This window comes from Desmodus rotundus, chromosome 5 (genome assembly GCF_022682495.2).
Source record: "Desmodus rotundus isolate HL8 chromosome 5, HLdesRot8A.1, whole genome shotgun sequence".
NCBI classification, from domain to species: Eukaryota; Metazoa; Chordata; class Mammalia; order Chiroptera; family Phyllostomidae; genus Desmodus; species Desmodus rotundus.
Window position 1 is genome coordinate 136704998 of NC_071391.1, and position 22462 is coordinate 136727459.

Sequence of the window (22462 nt, forward strand, 5' to 3'; positions counted from 1 at the left end):
CTCCCGCCCTCTCGTCGCCTCCCGCCCTCCCACCTCTCCCGCCGCACACACGCCGCACGCTCCACACCGCCGCGGCCGGCTCGTTGCCCTCCCTTTCCTCTTCCGTCCGGCCTCCCCGCCCTCGGTCCACCCCCTCTCCGCGCTCGCCCACCCCGCCCAGCCCGGATCTCTGTCAGCGGCCGGAAGGGAAACGCGAAGCCAGCGCGGTCGCGGGGGGAGTCCGGGTAAGTAGGGGAAGATGGCGGAGGCAGCTAGCGGGTCGCGATTGCGCGGCATCGCCCAAGGCGGCCCACGCCGTGGATTCCCAAAGCCCAGCGAGCGCCTGGTCACTCGCGCCGCCCTATCTCCTGCCCCTGAGCTTCTCTTTTTCCTGCAGATCCACGAACGGAAATGGGTGCCGCTTTCTCCCTTGTCTCCCTCGCGCTCAGGATTTGGGGGGTGCGGGGCGGTGTTAACAGATCCGGAACGACGCCGCAGCCTAGATCGGGGCACAGGGCCCTTTCTCTGCCGGGGTTTGTAAGAATGGAACGGCTCAGGGTCGGCTTAACCTGCATCCTTGTTACCCTCAGTCTTCTAAGGTTCACCCGTCCTCCAACAGTAAGACGCCTGGTGTGACTAGAAATGGCGGAGTGTTCACATTGGAATCTCCTTTATACGCCAGAGGGCCCCTCACGAATTGCCCCATCTGCGACTCTTTACCTGAAACAGCATAATACGCTTCTCAGAGAAGAGCAGTTTTGAAAGGGTATTAAGATGGGAAACGGAGAAGGAAGAACAGGTGAAGGGAAGGTGGACACTCAGTTGAAGTTTGCTGTTACCTTTGGGAAATTTTTCCTTACACCTTCACTTACACCTTCCTCACTGATTTTTGTATCCATTGTGGTTAAAGATGTGACTAAAAGTCCGAAAAGTGGGTTTAATATTTTTAGAACTGTAACCAGAGCAGCTAGTAAGTAGTGATTCTTTAATAAATTTTGTCGCAGTTTTGTGATACCATCACCTTGCCATGCAAGGACCACCATCCTGGAATTTGCCTTTCTGCCGCTTGAAGTTGATGCTGTGAAGTTTTTGCCCATACTATTTTAAGTGTCTCGATGTGAGCAGGTGATCCTTAGGAACTGTAGAACTATTCTGACATCTTTCCTCCCCGTCTTTCCCACAAAATTTCGGTTTCTGTGGCAGGCATCCTCCACCTAATGTCCTACCCATGCCTCGCCCCTTCCAATAGGAACACTTGCACACCCAAGTAATTTATGTTTATTTATTTTTCAGGTAGCAGAGGAGAGACCTCGGTCTCAGGAAGGAAGTTCTCCCCCCCAAAAAAAAAACCAGAATTATCTTCTGGAGGGTGGGCCCCTTATAGTACAGGCTTTTCCACTAGGTGAGTCTTCTAGGAACATTCGGTTTCAGTGAATGTTTTTTTTCTTTTTTGAACTTTCAATGCATTTGCCCATTTCATGATGGGTAATTTACACAAACAACATTCAGCAGTCAAATTTTGTTTTCTGTTGGGAAAAAAGGAGGCAGAAACGATTACAAAGAAGCTGCTTTGACTAAAACAAGTTTATGAATGGCTTTCTCATTTAAATGAGGCAAAATGTACATTGACAATGAACCTTGTTTCGGGCATTCTTCAACCAGCCAAACTGAAGAAGATGTAGTAAGAATTCGTCAAGCCATCTTGGAAGACCCCCATTGGACTGTTGATGAACTTGCAGATTTGACTGGGGTGTCATGGAATTCCTGTCAGCAAATTTTATGTGATAATTCAGCATGAAATGGGTTTTAACAAAATTTGTGCTTCACTTGCTCACACCTGAACAAAGAGACAATCGCTTGGCTACAAGCTGTGCTTTGAAGGAGCAGTTGGAGGATGACCCTGATTTTTTTTTCAAAAGTCATAACCAGAGATGAATCTTGGTGTTACAGATACAACCGTGAAATGAAACAGGAATCTTCAAGTAGCCAATAGAAAACTGAAAACTGCCATTTCCCCACACAAGTGAAGTCAACTGTGAAAACAATGATGTCTGTTTCTTTGATGTGAAAGGGGTTGTGCACTCAATTTGTTCCTCTGGGTTGGTGAAACAGTCAACCAAAGTTTTGAGAAGGTGGCAGTCATGATTTACAGGAGAAAAGCCCCTGTGGCAAACAGATGACTGGTTCTTCCAAGGTGACAATGCATGCTGAATGTTCAGCAGTTTTTGACCAAAAAAGGCATGACCCCTCATGCCCCACCCTCCCTATTCACCCAGTCTCCCCCTGAGCAATCTTTTTTGTTTCCCCAGATGAAAAAAGTCCTCAAAGGGAAACATTTTTGCCAATGCAGAAGAGGTGAAACAAAAAATGGCAGAAGCAGTAAAAGGCATCAAAATCGACAAGTTCATAAACTGTTTTAAGCAGTGGAAAAAATGTCCTGATGTATTGCATCAAATGAAGAGTACTTTGAAAGTGACTGAAGATTAAACATGTAAGAATGAACATAAAATATTTTATAAATAAATTCTGGTTTGGGGGCATCTCCCCATTATGTTACAGATTTAAAATAAATCATGGTATGGTTTCTCTAGGGCTGGCCATGTTTAAATCCTTGCCATGAAATATAAGCAGAAATCTGCAGAGTGGGTCTCTTGGAAAGAATTGCCCATTCCTAATTAAAAAGACAAATTCAGCAGATGTGCCCCTTAACCCTTAGTACTTTCTGCCTGGAACATAATTAATACACAAAGTAACACAGCATTCATTTTAATTTTTTTTAACAGTGAAACCACAAACAAGATAAATGCCAACCATAAAGTTGATAATGCAGAATAATAATGTGTGGGTGGGTTGCTGATATATCTTGAGCGGCTGTTGACACCCTGCTTATGTGAGAAAGATCTCTTTTTCCTTAATCCAGTCTTAGATTTCCATTGTTTTAAGCCACATTTCTAACTGATGCAGGTATTCTTTGGATAGTTACTTGTAAGAATATGTCAACTGTGCTTTTATGACCACAGAGGACCCATAACAACTCTTGAAAATAGGACAATTAACTACTACATATTCTGAACTTTCAGTATTTTTTTAACAAGGAGTTGCTTCAATTTTTTTTTCTTTAAAATATTCTGTGAAATGATGCTGGGTTTAAGGTGATTTGAGCCCTGACTGGTGTGGCTTAGTTGGTTGGGCATCCCACAAAGTGAATGGTCGCTGGTTCAATTCCTGGTCAGGGCACATGCCTGGGTTGCAGGTTCCAACCTGAGTCAGTGTGTGTGAGAGGCAACTAATCAATGTTTCCCTCCCTTCTGCTCTTTCTAGAAAAAAAATAACTACTTAAAATGATTTGAGAATCTAGAGAATTATTCCCATATATGATCACTGCTCTTCAGTCATCACTTCAGGGCTCAATAAACTTATGTAAAGAGTCAGATAATATTTCATGCTTTATAGGCAATCCAAATTTCTTAATCTCAACTACTTTATAAGCACGAAAGCAGCCATAGATAATATATAGAGAGTATGACTGTGCTCCAATAAAACTTTTTTATGGACACATTTTAAATTTATTTTCATGTATCACAAAATACTATTTTTTCATTTTGTTTTAACCATTTAAAAATGTAAAAATTCTTAGCCCACAGGCCACACAAAAACCTGTAACTAGTCATATTGGCCTATGGGATGTAGTTTACCAATCCTTTATGTATATATATTCAGCTGCTTATTAATAGATAAAGGCATAGAAGCTAATAAAAAGTGACTGGCTCAATTCTCTTCATTCTGTACTAACTTGTTCTATGTGTTAACAGAGACTTTTTAATGTGCTTGAAAGGTGTTCTAAAAGAATAATAGAACAGAATCTCTAACATCCCCTAAATTCTTACCAATTGATTTTTTAAAAAAGATTTTAGTTGGTGGTTCTTAGCAAGATGGGGGAACGAAAGGAGAGAAACATCAATTGGCTGCCCTTCATGAGGGCCCCTACCAGGGCCTGAACCTTCAACCCAGGCATGTACCAATGACCCTTCACTTTGTGGGACTGCACTCAACCAACTAAGCCACAGCCACCAGGTTCAGGGCTTATAAATTAATTTTAAAACCAGTAATCAGCAATTACCATACATCTATATAAGACAGATACTGACTTTTCAATATTTTGTATACATGTCACCATCTAGTGGTAGAATTATGCTTTAGTAAAATCATACAATCTGAAATTTCTAATTCTCAAGTGTGTAGTATAATTGTAGTATATTCCCAGGTACTTTCCTGAAAACCAGCCCAGCATAAACAACTGAAAAATTAACATTGCTATGGAAATTATTTGTCCTCAGCACTCTAGTTGCTATTGAACACATGGTTTTTTTCTCTGGAATTGGGGATTAAAGTCTGGTATTAACATTAGAGACCAGAGTTACTGCACAATTTACTCCTCTCCCTCACACCCACACTCGTCACTGTTTTGTGGACTTTAGGGCCATTATTAGAAAGGCAGCTATGCTATTTTATTTCTCTCCACAGCACCCAGCCATGTTAATTGCTGTTTGGTTCTTAAATTGCTGGAGTGATTACTTTTTAAAATAAATTGGATTATATCACTTCCCTGATGATTGAGTCAGACAACCTTGTTTTCATTAAAAATAAATTGGGCCTTGGCTGGTGTGGCTCAGTGGATTGAGTGTCAGCCTGCAAACCAAAGGGTTGTTGGTTTGATTCCCAGTCAGGGCACATGCCTGGGTTACAGGCCAGGTCCCCAGTGGGGGAGCACACAGGAGGCAGCCACCCACTGATGTTTCCTCTCTTTCTCCCCTTCTGTCTAAAACTAAATAAAATCTAAAAAACAATAAATAAAATGGGTTAAATCACTTCCCTGCATTTCCAATAAACTTAATTTTAGAGAAAGGAAAGAGAGAAACATAAATTTCTTGTTCCACCCACATATACATTCATTGGTTGTTTCATGCATGTGCCCCAACCAGGGAGCAAACCTACAATTCTGGAGCATGGTGATGATGTTCTAACCAGCTGAGATAATGGGGCCAGGACACTCCAACTCTACTTGGGTCTTCCCCCAACATGTCCCCAGTTTTTAACATTACTTTTGTTGCAGTCAGACCACATTGGTCTGATTTCTAAAATAAAAACTTCCCCTGCTCTAGGTCTGATGAATGTTTCTTCATAAGATATGCTCTGTAATTTTGAAATGTCTAATCTCTTATCCTAAAGGTATCGCAGTACTCGGTTTATTTCCTTTATAGCTTTTACTATAGTCAGTAATTATTTCTGTTTATTTGAATCAGGGACACACAAGACTGCAAGCGAAAAAAATTTTTTTTTCAATTAAGAATGGCTTGAACAAACAGGGTTTATTTCTTTCTTGTGACCCAAAGGCAGTAGTAGAAAGTCTGGGGCCTGACAGTGAAGTGGCTCAAAGATATGAACCAAAGTTGATTGTTTCTTTCCACTACACATACTGGCTTGTCACCTCCTAGTTGTAAGATAGACACTACAGCACCAACTATCATCTTTAAAGACAGGAAGAAGGAGGAAAGGTGATAATGGCCTGTCTTGGTTTGTATTCTACCCAAAGCAGGTCCTGAAACAAGGACACAGGTAGAAATAGTTAATTTTTATATTATCCCAAGGAACACTGATGGACTAGTGGGTATAGGAAATTGTCCAGTAAATGATTCAACATTAAGCCCTTTATTCTTGAGGGTAACTGGAACCTAATCCCACTCGGATATTCTACAAACCATTATAAAAAGTGTGCCTTAAAATCATCCTACCCAAGAGACAAGGAAGCTGGGTATTTACATCTGCTCTCTTTAGTTACTGATTTAGTGTTGCTAGGAGGAGTTGTAGGTAGCAAAGCAGGCTTCTCAGGCAGACAGAAAACCCTCAGGCATTAAAAAAAAAAAACAGGTGCTAACACTTGTAAGTCTGGCCACTGTGCACTGAAGTAATAAGAGGAACACAGGACAGATGATTATAGGATACACCACCCTTCCCTCTTCTGTCTGCCTGGGGTACAGATGTAATACCTGGAGAAGCATTGGCCTTCCTGACATAAGAAACCTATAGGCAAAAAGCAAAAGCCAAGGCCTTAAAGATGGTAAAATGGAAAGAGAAAAGGCTTGGGTTCCTGGTGGCATTGCTGAGCAGCTGGATCAGTGCTAGCAACTGCCTAGTTCTTGCTATATAAGACATTTGGTTATCTGACAAAAACAAAACCCTAAAGTCACTATTGGAGTTTTCCTAGCCCAGTGTAGTTAGTCCAGTATGCCCTAGACTGGGAATCAAACCAGCAACCCTTTGGTTTGCAGGCCAGCACTCAATCCACTGAACCACATCAGCCAGGGTATAAAAATAGAATTATTTGAGAGAGAAAAATTGCTTCTGAATTTCTGCTGTCTGGTGAGTTAACTCTCAAATTATTTGCAGTAATTCTCAACCTTTGGTTCTCAGGAGAATAGCCTGTGGTTTGGTGTTTTTTTTTTTTTTTTTTTTTTTTTTTTTTAAGAAAGCGTATTACCTATTTCCCAGAGATTTCTGATTCTGTAGGCCTGCGTTGGGGCCTGAAATTTCCTTTTTTTTTTTCTTTTGATTTTGAGAGTATGTTTATTAAAGCTGGGGACAGTGAAAGAAAGAGTGAGCTTAGGTTAGAAGAAGCAACACGAGAAGAGTCTAGGTAGGGCTGCTTTGGCTCACTGAAAAGTCAGAAAAGGGGGCCTTGGAGATAGTTTCAAGGCATTAGCTCTGGACAACCTGCTGCTGCTCATGCTCCCCTGCTTACAAGTCTCATGGGGACTCTTAGAGTTTAGGAGATGTATGGTGGAGAGGGAAGAAAGGCATGGGTATGTTTCTAGGTGGGGGAGCACCAGAAATGAACTATTTATTTGAGAGAAAGGAAGGGGGAGGGAGGGAGAGAGAGAGGGTGGGGGGACATAAGTTTGTTATTTCACTTATTTATGCATTCATTGGTTAATTCTTGTATGTGCCCTGATCAGGGATGGAACCTAAAAACTTGGCTTATAGGGATGCTCTAACTAACTGAGCTATCCAGCTGCGGCAAAAATCAGCTATTTTAACAAGTACTTCAGATGATTCTGATACAGTTGATTCTCATCTAACTCTACGAAAAACATTTAATCCCATTTCTTGAACATTCTCCTTTCTGTATTTGAAAGCAGGAAGTCTGGTTTCCATTGTGACTGATTTTGACCTAGAGCATCCAAAGCTCATTTATGTCTCTTCCTCATGATAATACGGTTTCCGTTCTATACATGATCCTAAGTGAGAAATTAAGCCTTGCCCAGAGAATAGGAATATTTTCATAAACTATGGCATCTGGAGATAGTTTGACAGCACAGAGTAGATCATTATGATCTCTACCTCTAGACAATGTATTTCAATTATGTAGCCACATGATGTTTAGCTACTCTAGCCTATAGTTAATTAAAATATTTAGGTCTTTTTTACGTGTCCTGCTGGTAAGCCAAATCTCTCCCAACATAATATTTGTGCAATTTTTTTTACCAACTTCCAGGATTTTGCAATTATTGTACCCTTTTTTCTGTTTATAAAAGTAATATTGCTCATTGTAAAACCTACAGGAAAACATGAAGAAATTAAATATTGACCATTATTCCATATGCAAAGGCTCTATAATCTGAAAAAAGAAAACCATTTTTTATTGATTTTCAGAGAGACAGAGAGGAAAGGAGAGAGAGAAACAACCTGTTGTTCCAGCCATTTATGCGCCCATTGATTAATTCCTGCATGTGCCCCTACTGGGGATGAAACATGTAACTTTGGCACCTGAGGACAATGCTCCAACCAACTGGGCTACCCAGCCAGGGCAGGTATTATCATCTTAATTATGTCCTTTTTTTTCTTTAATAGGCATGTAAATCTTTTTTATTAAAGTAGGACTAAAATATCTAAATTAGAAAAGTATTAAGTATTTTTCATGTTAACATGTAAAAATACATATCATTTTTATCATCCTTAGTATACCATTTCATTATATAGATTCACAATATGTAATTTCATTAAACCAGACCTAGTTGATGAACATTTAAATTGTCTCCAAGGTTCCCCTTGTAAGCAACACCACAATAAACATTGTGATATATATACATCTCTGTATACTGTTCTATTTCCTCAAAGTCTTAGGAATTGAGTTATTGGTTATTACTCTCTTTCTCTGTATTTTTTTCTTTAACTGAAGCCTAAAGAAATATTTTTTTCATATGAGCATTACCCATGTTTTCTTGTGCTTCCACAGATATGAGACTATTTGTCCTTTTTTTCTTCCTCTTTAGAAGTTTAATATAGATTGCTTCAACCTAGTGCTTTCAAAAGGATTAAGATGCAAAAATGTTTCTGTTTCTTAAGATTTTATTTATTTTACTTTTTTTTTAGAGAGAAGGGGAGGGAGGGAGAAAAAGAGGAAGAGAAACATCAGTGTGTGAGAGATAGGATCAGCTACCTCTACCTCTCACATGCCCCCACCCGGAGACCTGGCCCACAACCCAGGCATGTGCCCTGACTAGGAATCGAACCAGTAACCCTTCCGTTCTCAGGCCAGTGCTCAATCCACTGAGCCATGGCTATCAGGGCTCAAGAACTGTTTCTTGAATAATATTAACTGGTTGTGTTTGTTGTGTGGGGTTGGGTAGATGAATGGAAGCAAGGGAGGCAGGGAATTTTAGTCAATGGACTTATTAGCAAGAACATACTTTTGGAAGTTTCTTTTCCTTCTCTTTAGTGTAAGGAGGCAAGGTAAGCCAAATGGGAAGCATGGCAATGAGCAGATTATAATAAAAATTCATATAAAGATCTATGTAAAGGTGGCATTCATGTCAAGATGCTTATTTTGTCATCCAATATCTAACTTGTCACAGGCAAATTTTCTCACCACAAATTTGCCTGTAATTAGACCAGACATAATAAATACTAAGTTGAAAAGTAAAACATAAAACAGCAATATATACACAGGAATACAAAAACAAAGATATGAGGTAGAAAATCCAAAAGCAAAACATACATAAGACTTTTATAAAAATTGTGTAAGTTATAGTTGGACAACAGCTTAGTCATTTGGAGGAAAAGTGTCCACTATCTCACATCATTTACCAAAAAGGTAGAATTAAACTGTAAAGATGTTAAAAGAAAATATAGGGGAATATCATATAGTATTGGTTTGAGGAAGGCTTTTAATCTAGGCATGACATGAAAAGCAGAATCCATAAATTAATGCATTTGACTACATTTTAAAAAAATAATGTACACCTAACCACCATAATAGAATTGAAAAATAGACAAACTTAGGAAGCTATTTTATCATTACAAGTACTAATTCTACTCATACAAATACCGTATTTTGCTGTGTATAATGCGAACCTTTTTGCCCAAATTTTTGAGGGGAAAAATAAGGATGAGCGTTATACATGGTAGTACTAATTCTGTATCTATATAAATGTTTTTAACTTATTTATGCTTATGTGTTAAAAGTATAATTCTAGGAAGCAATGATATCCATATGCAAAATAATACCCTGGAATATGATAATAGGTTTTGTTTCTAAATATAGACAACAATTAAAAAATCAAAACAAAAGGTTTTTTCCCCTGAAAGTTGGGGCCAAAAATATGGGTAGGCTTTATACACAGCAAAATACGGTAAATACAAAGCCCTGGCCACATAGATCATTTGGTTGCAGTGTAGTTCCATAAACTTAAAGGTTGCTGGCTCCATTCCTGGTCAGTGCACAAGCCTTGATTGCAGGTTTGATCCCCAGTTGGAGCATGTACGGAAGGCAACCAATCAATGTTTCTCACATTGATGCTTCTCTTTCTCCATTCTTCTCTCTCTCAAATCAATAAAAAATGTTTTCAAAAAAACCGAATAAATACAAAAACCCAAATAGGACAAAAAAAATAGGCTGGAATAAATTGGAACAATTTTTTTAAGTAAACAAAATTCAACCCTATTAGATACCATGAAAGAAAAATTTTAATAATTACTGCCTTGGGCCAAGGTAGAGAGAAATCACAAATTATATTATTGATGAGAACATAAAATTGGTTCAGCTTTTCTGGAGAAAAACTTGGCAATCTACTAAAATCTTTCATTTTTATGTATACTTTGACATTGAAAATTCGTGTTTAATAATTTAAGGCCAATTAGGGAGCTAAGATTTAATTACAATAACACTCATCATAACTTTGTTCAGGCCCTGGCAGGTGTGGCTCAGTAGATTGAGTGTTGGCCTGTGACCAAAGGGTCCCTGGTTCGATTCCCAGTCGAGGCACATATCTGGCTTGTGGGGCAGGTATCCTGTCGGGGGCACACAAGAGGCAACCACACACTGTTTCCCTCTCCTTCTCCCTCCCTTCCCTTCTCTAAAAATAAATACATAAAACATTTTTTAAAAAATTTTTAAAAGCTTTGTTTAGTAAAATATCAGTGATCATCTAAATGTCTAGTAGTAAGAAAATTACTGAGTAAATTATAATGCAAAGAAATACCACGTGGTTACTAAACTAGGTGTTGCATGGTATTTAATAATCTGGAAATATAAGTAATGATACATAATTTTTTTAAAAACCTTATGTACTATATAGTTCCACTCTCTTAAAAAAAAAACTGGGAAACAATGAGTTTACATGAGTTAACAGTTAACTTTGTTGGAAGGCTTATGGTTAATTTTTTTTTTCTTTTTGTTTATATGCATTTGGCATACTTTCTACAATGAAGAAGTCTTACTATTGTAATTCTAAAACAAAATTCTTGTTAATATTTAAAGTACATGAATAAAGTACATAGCTCTATCAGGGTTCAATTAGGGACAGCAGAACCACTATGAGTATAATGAACCGATGGATGCATTATAGGAACAAGACCATCCATAATTGTGGGAGAAGTGGGGGAAAGCTGTTGTCACTGTATCTGGGGGTAGAACTGGGGTTACTGTTTGTCAACAGGACCAACCAGGTAAGAACTACAGAGCAAGTTGAGAACAAGGATAAGCTGAATCCCTGTCTCTCACTACCTCTAATTAAGACGGTCTTCATAGAGCAATAGTTCCTGCCTCTCTTCTACCACCCAATTCTCACCAACATTTTTTGGACAATTTCAACTGAGAACCAGATATGTAAGAGTGATGGGGACTTTTGGGGTAATTTACATAGTATTGTCCTAATATATCAAAGGAATATAATTTCTAAGTACTCATTAGAAATTCCCTTCTACTATACTCCAAAATGATATTTTACAGCAAATATATTGTATTAAGTTTCTTCGAGTTAATATTGTGAAAGTCAGGTGCATACTGTACGAATTCCCTATAGCTCAAACACATATCATAAGTGTGAGTTGGGGCGAGTTAAAGTTATATAATTTGTGTCAGTATCCAAGTCTGTTAAGTGGGGAAAATAAAAGAGGTTCTGTGAGAATTAAGTGAGATAATACTTGTAAAAAAAAAAGTAGCATGTTGAAAGTGCTCAATAAATGTTAGCTCTTCAAGTAATCACAATCTCTTATCTAAAGCTTGCATTTTCCACACCTACACGTCTTTATATTATTAATATAAAACATTGTATTAATCAGAAACAAAACAATTTGGCTTATTCTTCAAACTGTATGTAGATGTATACTATAGGCATTTTGCAAATAATTTTTTCACATATTTTAAAAATGTATTCTTATTAACATAATTTAGTCTATACATTTTATCTCATACATGGTATCCCCATATATGAACAAATCACAATTTGTCCATCCTCCTGTTGGATATTTAACTTATTTCCAGTGTTTGTTGTTAGAAACAATGGTGCAATAAATATTCTTGTAGCTTCTGGCCAAGATGGAGGCGTAGGTAGATACACTGTGCCTCCTCCCACAACCAAAAGAAGGACAACAATTTAAAAACAAAAAGCTACCAGAACTGACAGAAAATTGAACTGTATGGGAGTCCGACAACCAAGGAGATAAAGAAACATTCATCCAGACTGGTAGGAGGGGCGGAGACGGGCAGCCTGACGGAGAGGACTCACAGCAAGGCGGTGGCTGGTGGACCAAGTGAGGAGGTGGATTGTGGGGCGGGGCAGGCCAGGCTGCAGCTAGCAGCCCCCACAAGGTGGTGTCTGGCAGACCCCGCAGCCCCACATTCACACATAGATAAACCGGGAGGAATGGCAGGGGAGCGAGTGAAGCAGACAGCGCAACCCAGGGCTCCAGCGCAGGGAAATAAAGCCTCAAACCTCTAAACTGAAAACACCTGTGGGGGTTGAGGCGGCAGCAGGAGAAACTCCCAGCCTCACAGGAGAGTTCGTTGGAGAGACCCACAGGGGCCTAGAGCGTGCACAGGCCCACCCACTCGGGAACCAGCACCAGAGGGGCCCAGTTTGATTGTGGGTAGCAGAGGGAGTGACTGAAATCGGCAGAGAGTGATGTAAGCACCATTGCTCCCTCTTGGCCCCTCCCCCACATACAGCATCACAGCACAGAGACCAGCGTTACCCTGCCCCGTTGGACACCTAAGGCCCCGCCCCTTATGTAACAGGCGTGCCAAGACAAAAAAAAAAAAAATGGCCCAAATGACAGAACACTTCAAAGCTCCAGAAAAAATACAACTAAGTGATGAAGAGAGAGACAACCTATCGGATGCACAGTTCAAAACACTGGTTATTAAGACGCTCACAGAATTGGTTGAATTTGTTCGAAAACTAGATGAAAAAATGAAGCCTATGCTAAGAGAAACAAAGGAAAATGTACAGGGAACCAATAGTGATAGGAAGGCAACTGGGACTCAAATCAATGGTGTGGACCAGAAGGAAGAAAGAAACATCCAACCAGAAAAGAATGAAGAAACAAGAATTCGGAAAAATGAGGAGAGGCTTAGGAACCTGCAGGACATCTTTAAATGTTACAACACCCGAATTATAGGGGTACCAGAAGGAGAAGAGGAAGAGTAAAAAATTGAAAACTTATTTGAACAAATAATGAAGGAGAATTTCCCTAATCTGGCAAAGGAAATAGACTTCCAGGATGTCCAGGAAGCTCAGAGAGTCCCAAAGAAGCTGGACCCAAGGAGGAACACACCAAGGCACATCATAATTACATTACTCAAGATGAAACAGAAAGAGAGAATCTTAGAAGCAGCAAGAGAAAAGGAAACAGTTACCTACAAAGGACTTCCCATAAGACTCTCAGCTGATTTCTCCAAAGAGACTTTACAGGCAAGAAAGGGCTGGAAAGAAGTATTCCAAGTCATAAAAGGCAAGAACCTACATCCAAGATTGCTCTATCCAGCAAAGCTTTCATTTAGAATGGAAGGGAAGATAAAGTTCTTCCCAGATAAGGTCAAGTTAAAGGATTTCATCATCACCAAGCCCTTATTATATGAAATGTTGAAGGGATTTATCTAAGAAAAAGAAGATAAAAATTAGGAACAGTAAAAATGACAGCAAACTCAGTTATTAATAACCATACCTAAAACAAAAACAAGAGAAAACTAAGCTAACAACTAGAACAGGAACAGAACCACAAGAATGGAGATCACATGCAGGGTTATCAACAGGGGAGTGGGAGGGGGAGAGAGGGGGGGAAAGGTACAGAGAATAAGTAGCATAGATGATAGGTGGAAAATAGACAGGGGGAGGGTAAGAATAGTGTAGGAAATGTAGAAGCCAAAGAACTTGTAAGTATGACCCATGGACATGAACTATAGGGGGGGAATGTGGGAGGGAGGGGGTGGGCAGGATGGAGTGGAGTGATGGGGGGGAAATGGGACAACTGTAATAGCATAATCAATAAATATATTAAAAGAAAAAATATTCTTGTATGTGTAGTCTTGGATATGTATGCAAAAATAATCCGGGAATATAAGCCTAGAATTACAGTCGCTGGAGTGAGGACATATAGTTTAGTTTTCTAGATATTGCTAAATTGCTCTCCAAAGTGGATGCACTAGTTTGTACTCTTAGCAGCAGGCACAGGATTTCTTATTTCTTCACATCCTTACCACACTTGGTCTTTTCAGACTTTTTAATCTTTGTGTGAAATGCTATTTCATTGTTTTAAAATGCTTAAAAGACCTAATGGCAAAGAAAAATAAAATAAAATTTTCTAAAAATAAAGAAAAAAGACCTGCCAGTATTTTCAGACAGAACATTTTCCCTCTGACATGATGACTTTTTAAAAAAGATTTTATGTATTTTTTAGAAAGAGGGAAAGACAAAGAAAGGGAGAGAAACATCCATGTGTGGTTGCCTCTCACGTGCCCTGTACTGGGAACCTGGCCCACAACCCAGGCATGTGCCCTGACTGGGAATCGAACCAGCGACCCTTTTCAGAGGTCTGAGCTCAATCCACTGAGCTACACCAGCCAGGTCAAATGACTACTTTAACACTGTGTTCCCGTTAAGATGTTTACATGTCCTCCTTTCATTAAGCTGCATTATGGTTACCTACAATGGTAGAAAGGATACACAGGGCCAAAGGCCTTGATTTAATCCTACCTGCTCTGTCACTCCTTAATTGTCAGCACAGGCAAGTGAAAACCTGCCTACCCTGTTCCCTCATCTGTAAAACAGGGATGACAGTATCTGACAGGGTTCTTGAGATTAAATGTTATATCAGGTTAGTATTCATCGTTGCAAGTGCAGCAACTAACATAACCCAGTACATTAATATGCAGACTATAAGCATTGGTAGAATTGAAAACATTTACCCACCAAGCATTTTCTTGAACTTTACCTCCTCAAGCATACCAGGGATTCATGCTGCCGCCATAGTGGCCTGACTATAACCACAAGACAACCGAGTCACTTCTGAGTTGCAAAGAATGATAGCAAACTGCATGCAGTCCACTAGAGTTTAGAAGATAACATGACCCTATGAATTCAGTTTTGATGTGTGCACACTATTTAATATTCAACTGATTGAAAATATCCCACCCAAATTTAATAGCAAAGCAGCATACAAAATATGAAAACTATTTGAAAAAAATTACATTTGCAGCTGAGTCAAGTGGATATAGCACTCAATAAAAGTTAGGTAATTTGTACTCTTTATTAGACTCACTTCTGCCCTTGAAAAATTCTCCAAGAAAACATTCCAGCCAATAAAACACTTTTTAAATGAGAGGTAGACATTCTCATAAATTGCTTGTGAAGAAAAAAGATACAATCTTTATGAAGTCAGGAATGATACTCAAAATATATTTAATTGAAAAATATTTCATTTTACTCCTTAACTGAACTTTACAACTGTCACTTAAATGTATCCACGCAGTGATTTCTTCCAGACTTCCCCACTAAACTGAAACAGTAAATGCAGTTTCAGTAGTATTTTTAGCTCAGCTCCTGCTGGAACTACATTAAAGTTACCTTGAAAATTTTCTAACCTTTAAAATACTGAAATTTATGTTTAGTACCTCAACCATAAATTAAGTCATAAAGTCATGAGTTGGATGAAATCTGTTACTTACTTAACATTTTTTGTTCACCCTTATAATCTGGGCAAAATACAGACTTCAAGTGTTGAAATAACTTGAAAGTTCATTGAATCTTTCATTTCACTGTAATGATCAAACACATTCATGGAATTGCTTGGATAATCTTAGAATTGTATCTTTATTTTGTTTTGTATTTCATATTTCACTTCATCTTCCAGTTTCTATAGTTCTATATACTTAATCTTTTATTCAATTATTGGATTAATCTGTCAGCTATAACTGAAACAGGATTCTTATAAAACCAAAAATACATCAGACTATTGTTTATTAAAGCCAAGTCTTAAGAAAATTTCATTTTCCACAGGTTTACTCCAACTTTTCTCATCTCTAAGAAACAAGGCTTGACTCCTACTTTTTCAGCTTTTTTTCCAAAAAAGATTTTAGTTAAACATAAGGAAAGGGTGGGAGAGAGGGAAACACTGTGTGGTTGCCTCTCATATGCCCCCCACTGGAGTACTGGCCCACAACCCAGGCATGTGCCCTGACGAGGAATCAAACTAGTGACCCTTTGGTTTGTAGGCTGGACCTCAATCCCGAGCCACACCAGCTAGGGCTGTTTTTCCAGCTCTTGCACCATTAAGATGCCCATGTTTAAATATTCTTCCAATTCTTATTTTGACTTCCTTTTTTAACTATAATTGAATTCTGATTTCTTTGATACATGGTATAAATCAAGCTTACCCATTAAAGTGATTTGTTTTATATTTTTATTACATCATTCAAAAATAGTTGAGCACAGTGCATTAATGGTGAATTAAAACATCCAGAAAATTTTCATTTCATTGAAAAGTTTTGCATTAAACTTTTAGCTGAAAGTCCAGATTTTTTTTTAATTTTTTTTTATTCAGTTACAATTGCCTGCATTTTCTCCCCTTCCCTCCACCCTCCCCCTTGATTTTGTCCTTGTGTCCTTTGTAGTAGCTCCTATAGACCCCTCTCCCCACTACCCCCTCCCCACTCCCCTGTGGCTATTGTTACAATGTTAATTTCAATGTCTCTGGTTATATTGTTTGCTTTATTCGTTATGTTCCAGTTAAAGGTGAGATCATATATGGTACTTGTCCCTCACCGCCCAGATTTTCTAAATCTGGCTCACTCTATACAAAAATACAATTAGAATTTTATTGAACCCATTTTTACTTTTTTTTTTTTAAGATTTATTTTTAGAGAGGGGAAAGGAGAAACATCAATGTGTGGCTGCCCCTCATGTGTCCCCTACTGGGGACCTGGCCTGCAACCCAAGCATGTGCCCTGACTAGGAATCAAACCAGTGACCCTTTGGTTCGCAGGCTGGCACTCAATCCACTGAGCCACACCAGCCAGGGTAGCCCATCTAATATTCTAATAAAATCTGGTATGTCAGATATTTCTGTCATCTCTGTAAGATCAGTAAAAAATTATACTTAAAGCTTTGTTTAAAAAATAATCACTATTATCCTACATTAGTTTTCATGAATTTTATATAAATGCAACTTTATATATATACTCCTTTATGTCTGCCTTTTTAAAAAGATTTTAGAGAGGGGAAGGAAGAGGGGGAAACATCAATGCCCCTAACTTGGGACCCACCACAACACAGGTACAGGCCCTGACTGGAAATCGAACCAGCGACCCTTAAACTCAATCCACTGAGTCACACCAGCCAGGGCCATGTCTGTAAGTGTTTTGGAGAAGCATCCGTTTTGCTATACTTAGTACGTTACCCCTACCCTTCCTTTTGTTGGTAACAACACTGAACCAACTGAGCCACACTAGTCAGGGTCATGATACTAAAAAAAATTCATAACTGCAATTTTTAAAAATCATGAGCTAAAACAGAACCTAACTGCTACTTATGTTGTTAAAAAGTTTCAACTTTGGATTATACATTTAATCATTTGTATCCACATGCACATAACCTGACCATAGTCAAACCTTGGTTCTAGAACAATTTTGGTTCTCAACCAAGTTGTTCACCAAAAACATATTTCAACTACCACCACCACTTTGGGTGTTGATTCTCTAACAAGACTTTCACACGCTGATACCTGTATGATCAGTCACATCTCTCTCAAGTGACAAAAGATTCTCAAAAAATTGCGTGTTTTCCAGAACTACAACATATATTTCTGCTTTGATTCCTAGCGGATTCAGCTAAAGAAATGTCAAGAAAACTTTTCAAACGTTTTACCCTGGATTTAATATTTTGTTATAATTTATCTAATTTATCAATGCCAAAAATTGCATACTTAATTATACAATAAAAATAAAACCAAAGTAAAAAAATTATTCAGGGGCCAAAAGTGTTGACCCAAACTGGCAGATGTGCTTCTCCAAAACCACTCAGTTAAAAAAAAAAAAAAACAACTTATTTAGTAGTACAACTACATAACTTACAGGATAGAGATAAAGAGAAAACCTCCTAAAGGGCCATTTTCCTATTGTGGTATCAACTGAACTGGCAGAAATGCTAGGTATTTCTCAGATGTCACTAAGGCAGGAGATTCATTTTACCAATGATCAAGGTATCTCACAATTTAGCTTGAACTAATGAGTTTATAGAATTTCTATCAATTTTATCACATCACAGGAACTAAGGTCATATCCCAACCTGTATTTATTAAAATTACAATGCACCAAACTTCTTAGTTGTATATACTCACAAGGAGTAACAGCAATAAATGACCACTTACCTCTGGGCCAGATAATGTCCTAAATGCTTTACATGTAAACAGATTTAATACCTTAGCTTTATGAGATAGGTATTCCCACTTTATAAATAAACTGAGGTTTGGAGAATTAAGTGATTTGCCTAAGTTCATACACAAGGACCTATGGGTAGCTTACAAGGATGAGAATTTTGGACATCTGGTAGGCCTCTGTCAGCATCTATACAACATACTAGTGAGGTGGAACTAAACACACTGCTCATGCTACTAAAACACATCCATGGTGTTTTTCTGTTGTAACTAAAAATTAGTGACCTTATGAATAAATATTTCCATTTTATAGATGAGGAAATTGAGGTTGGGGATGTTGAATGATTTGCTCAAGGTCACACAACTAATGCTAGAGCTGGAATTCAAACCCTGACAGAAGGGCTCCAGACTTAATCACTACATGACACTGGTTAAATTCATTATGGTATATTCATTCAATGAAATATATTGCAACCATAGAAAATAATGACAAAGCTCTGTGTATGCTGATACGTGACAGTATGCAAAATAAATCACTAAGTAAAAAGAAACCCAGTGTACTATTACAATTAGCTACTGTTTGTATAAAAACTGTATCATGAAGTCAGGGACCTACAATTATATACAAAATTTGGTGTGTATGTGCACTTGCCTGATGGAATAGCATATACCTCTCATGAGATCCACTTTAAATAAAAACACTTAAATCTGATTTTCTAATTCACTCTATGCATTTCCCTTGAATGTGTCAGGTTTATACATTTTAAACTTTGAAGAAATCATTCCTTTTTGCTTATATTTATCCTCATTAATTTAAAGGTATAAATTTACTTTTGGCAATTGAATCCACAGTTGGCAAATCATTTCTAATTCGAAGTGGACTACCCTGCTTCCCAAGGCAAACCTTGGTTTCTTACAACATCCCAACCATATCAAGAGGCCAGAGAGGCTATGGGAAGGTAACAAAATTAATACATGAACATCACTGAAAATAGTGACATGTCATAAACCAACGGTATGTACTCTATATAGCTAACTGAAACAGCAAACAATCATGGCCTAAGCTCTTTACCTGATTCAAGAAAACATCTGAAAACATTTTTAGGCATACACCAATAATCAAGACTGAATCAAAGATTTTAATAGAGCTAAAATTTGAAACAAATTCTTCCAATATTCCTCTTTGAATAAATTCTTAACCATTTGAATTGCAGAAATAAACTGCTTTATGCAGGATTATAGTGTACTAAAATGATAGCAGTTTTGCCACAGACCTAAGTTAGGAATACAACCCTTTAAATGCTTAGGCTTAAATGTAGTTTATAAAGACACTCTCTTAATCACAAATAAAGGTAAAATGTATCAAGCAAGATACTTGTTTCTTGGGAACAGAAAGTAGTCATATTCATTTTACCTGACTGCTTTTCCTCCCAGACTTAGAAATATTTGTATGTCAGCAGGTTTCAAGTGTCACTTTAAAATGTAATACCTAAACACAAATAACCACTTTCATTAATATATGAATAATTTTGAGCCAATAAAGAGAAAATTAATGTAAACCAAGTTTATTTTGTTTTAAGTAGTGTTCTTAAAGCACTACAGCTTGGTAAACAATGTAAATTAGTATAAGTCATCTCAAAAGCCAGTTCTGTTTTGTTTTTTTTTTTTAATGAGTTGTTAAAAAGATGCAGCCTATTCTAACAGGATAAATATTTTTAACCATTTCACTTTGAGTTAATGAAGGCTCACAAATGAGCAACACTCCTCATTGAGGAAAACAAAAAGCTGTTGTCGACAAGCGACAGCACACACACACAAAACCAAAAAGAACTGTGTAAAAATAACTAACTGTGTTCACATATTTTTTGAAGTCACTTTACAATGGGATGATATGCACATGATCTTGCTGCAAACTTGCCATACAGACTGTAATACATGTAGTCTAGACAAACAATTCAGTCCAACAGGTGCTAACTTCAGATAATGCAGCACTATAGTCCTTTTAAGAATGCAATTTGTTTTACTCATTATTTTTCTTCTAGACTGAAATACAGGCCAGAAAGAAAATGCTCCCTAATTAAAAATTGGTATTGTTTACAGAAAAAAAATTGTGTAATTTTGCATTAGAATTTACAAGTATATGTTCAGATCCAATTTGCCTCCTCCCCCATCCCAACCACAAAACGGGCATGAAGTAGAATTTTTAAAAAATGCCTTAATTTTCAACTTCATGCAAACTAAATAAAGATGACCAAAACAAAAGCTTTAACAATGGAAGGTATTTCACAGAAAATTTCTTATACAAAAACACTTAAGAAAAAGGGCCACTAGGTGACATCTTAATTTACAAATTGGCATCATTTTGGTCGACAAATATCCAGATGCTGTTTTCTTCTGCTAACAAGAGTTGCAGAGGAAGGAAAAACAAACAAACAAACAGCATGACTTCTGATTTTAATCACACATTTCTTCTGGAATTTCATGTGGATTAAGGATGCCAGGGACAGACATTTGAAGTTTATGTTTCTCTTCTTGAGCCTGTCGAAGGGCTGTTTCTCTTTCTTCTAAAAACAGATCAGATGTATCTTCCCCTGCAAATTCCTGTGAAAAAGGTTAACATAAGTGTATTACAAAAAAATAGTAAATCTTCAGGGGGAAAAGTGCAGATAAGCACATCCCTATTTACACAAGGGATATACTTTTTTAAAATCAATTTGTTGGGTTTAAATTATGTTATGATGTGGCAGAATTAAAAACCAAAGGTGTTAGTGGAAGGAGAAAAGGTTACAAGAGAGTCCTAGTATGACAGAAAAACTCTTCATGAGCAAAGATAACAAGCTGTTTTTTTGTAATTTTTGTAAGACTAATGACCTTAGCCATAATTGTCTTCATAGCTATATTAATTTTCATTCTCCTTTGCATTTCCTTTCTACTTTATTAGTCATTTTTTACACTAAGCTAGATATCTTTCTTATTACTTATTTTAGAAGAGGGGAGGGAGGAAAAGAAAAGAGAAACAACTACTGGTTGCCTCTTGCACACCCAAATGGGGGCTAAATCCAAAACCCAGGCAATGTGCTGTAACCAGTCAGGACCAAAATGAATTCATTCCAAAAAACAATACTTCAAACCTATATTCTTCCTGGCCTTGACTTAGTTTTTCATTCTGTAATCAGTATCACACTAGTAAGATTATACATTATTTTAAAAGCCCACTCATTTTACACTACAAATGAAGTGATTAATTCTATAATGCACTTAAATCATAATTAAGTCTCAATATTTCTGCAAATGTAAATAACATACATACCTTTATTTGTACTAGGAAATCCCTAAGATGTTCCTTGAAAGCAGGAATATCCTGATTTAAGCTGAAAAGCCCCGTCACAAAGAGCTTTACTTGAGCACTGCAAATCAAAACACAATAATTAAAATAATCACCTTTTTTAAAATGAAAATTTGTTTATTACAATTATATATATTTACTCTTGTAGATGAGGGAATGCAGACTTAAGGAGATTAGCCACATATTCCTGAATAAACATTTGGTTGTTAACTGGATTCCCAGGATTTAATGGTGTACTTATTTTTCCTTCTTCAACCAAATTAAACATATATGCAAGTATTGACGCATGCATTGTCAAACCTGTTGATAAAAAGAACATTATTAACTCTAAGATTTAATAACTGAAACACTTAGCATTTTAATAGCTTTGAATTCTTACCAGCAGTATGTGAGGTGTCTGTCACAACAGAGAATATATGTTGAAGAATATCACAAAAATAAGTTTGATAAAAACTCTGAGCCGCAGCTTCTTCTTGTGCAACATTTTGTAAGAGTGTAAAAAGGATCTGTAAGCCTACAATACACAAAACATCGAAAACTTACAGACTAATAACATTATTCATAATAGTATTTCACCAACAAACTAATCTGATTCAAAGCCCATTCTCCCCTTTTTAAGCTAGTGATTATTTGCTTAAATTACCTTGAATCAGTAATGCAGTTCAACTACAATTAATGTCTGTTTACTTACAGACTATAATAACCATTACTACCATCCACTATGTCTGAACAATCAGTTGCTTCATTCCACATCCACACCAAAACAGCACAACGTAAGTAGAAGTTCCTATGTGGGTAAGTGATGGTCTTCTTATTCCCATCTCCCCATAACTAATCCTACCTATGGACTTTGTCTGAAACAGACAAAATACTTTGAGGATTTACTCAGACCTATATATGCAATTGAAAAAATCTGACAAATCTGTGGCA

General features: G+C 37.5%; 1 protein-coding gene and 1 long non-coding RNA gene across 4 annotated transcripts in view; one reads left to right on the plus strand and one right to left on the minus strand.

The window, feature by feature from the left end:
* Nucleotides 1-50: 50 nt before the first annotated feature.
* Nucleotides 51-22290, plus strand: LOC123478964 (uncharacterized). 3 transcript variants are annotated; one of them, XR_008427016.2, is made up of 4 exons: nucleotides 51-224; nucleotides 1273-2470; nucleotides 7690-7847; nucleotides 22226-22290. It is a non-coding gene; the product is annotated as an uncharacterized lncRNA (long non-coding RNA). The 3 variants fall into 3 exon arrangements; XR_008427015.2 differs by lacking the exon at nucleotides 22226-22290 and having other exon boundaries at nucleotides 56-224; nucleotides 7690-12651; XR_008427017.2 differs by lacking the exons at nucleotides 51-224; nucleotides 22226-22290 and adding an exon at nucleotides 233-1104 and having other exon boundaries at nucleotides 7690-12654.
* XPO1 (exportin 1) overlaps nucleotides 19736-22462 on the minus strand; it is a 43349-nt gene continuing 40622 nt past the window's right edge. Inside the window, exons 22-25 of the mRNA XM_024552752.4 lie at nucleotides 21912-22046; nucleotides 21673-21832; nucleotides 21497-21593; nucleotides 19736-20787 (exon numbers count right to left, since the gene is read on the minus strand). Of these exons, the coding sequence (XP_024408520.1) occupies nucleotides 20641-20787; nucleotides 21497-21593; nucleotides 21673-21832; nucleotides 21912-22046 (539 nt within the window). The 3' untranslated portion in view covers nucleotides 19736-20640. The remainder of the gene's footprint in view (nucleotides 20788-21496; nucleotides 21594-21672; nucleotides 21833-21911; nucleotides 22047-22462) is intronic.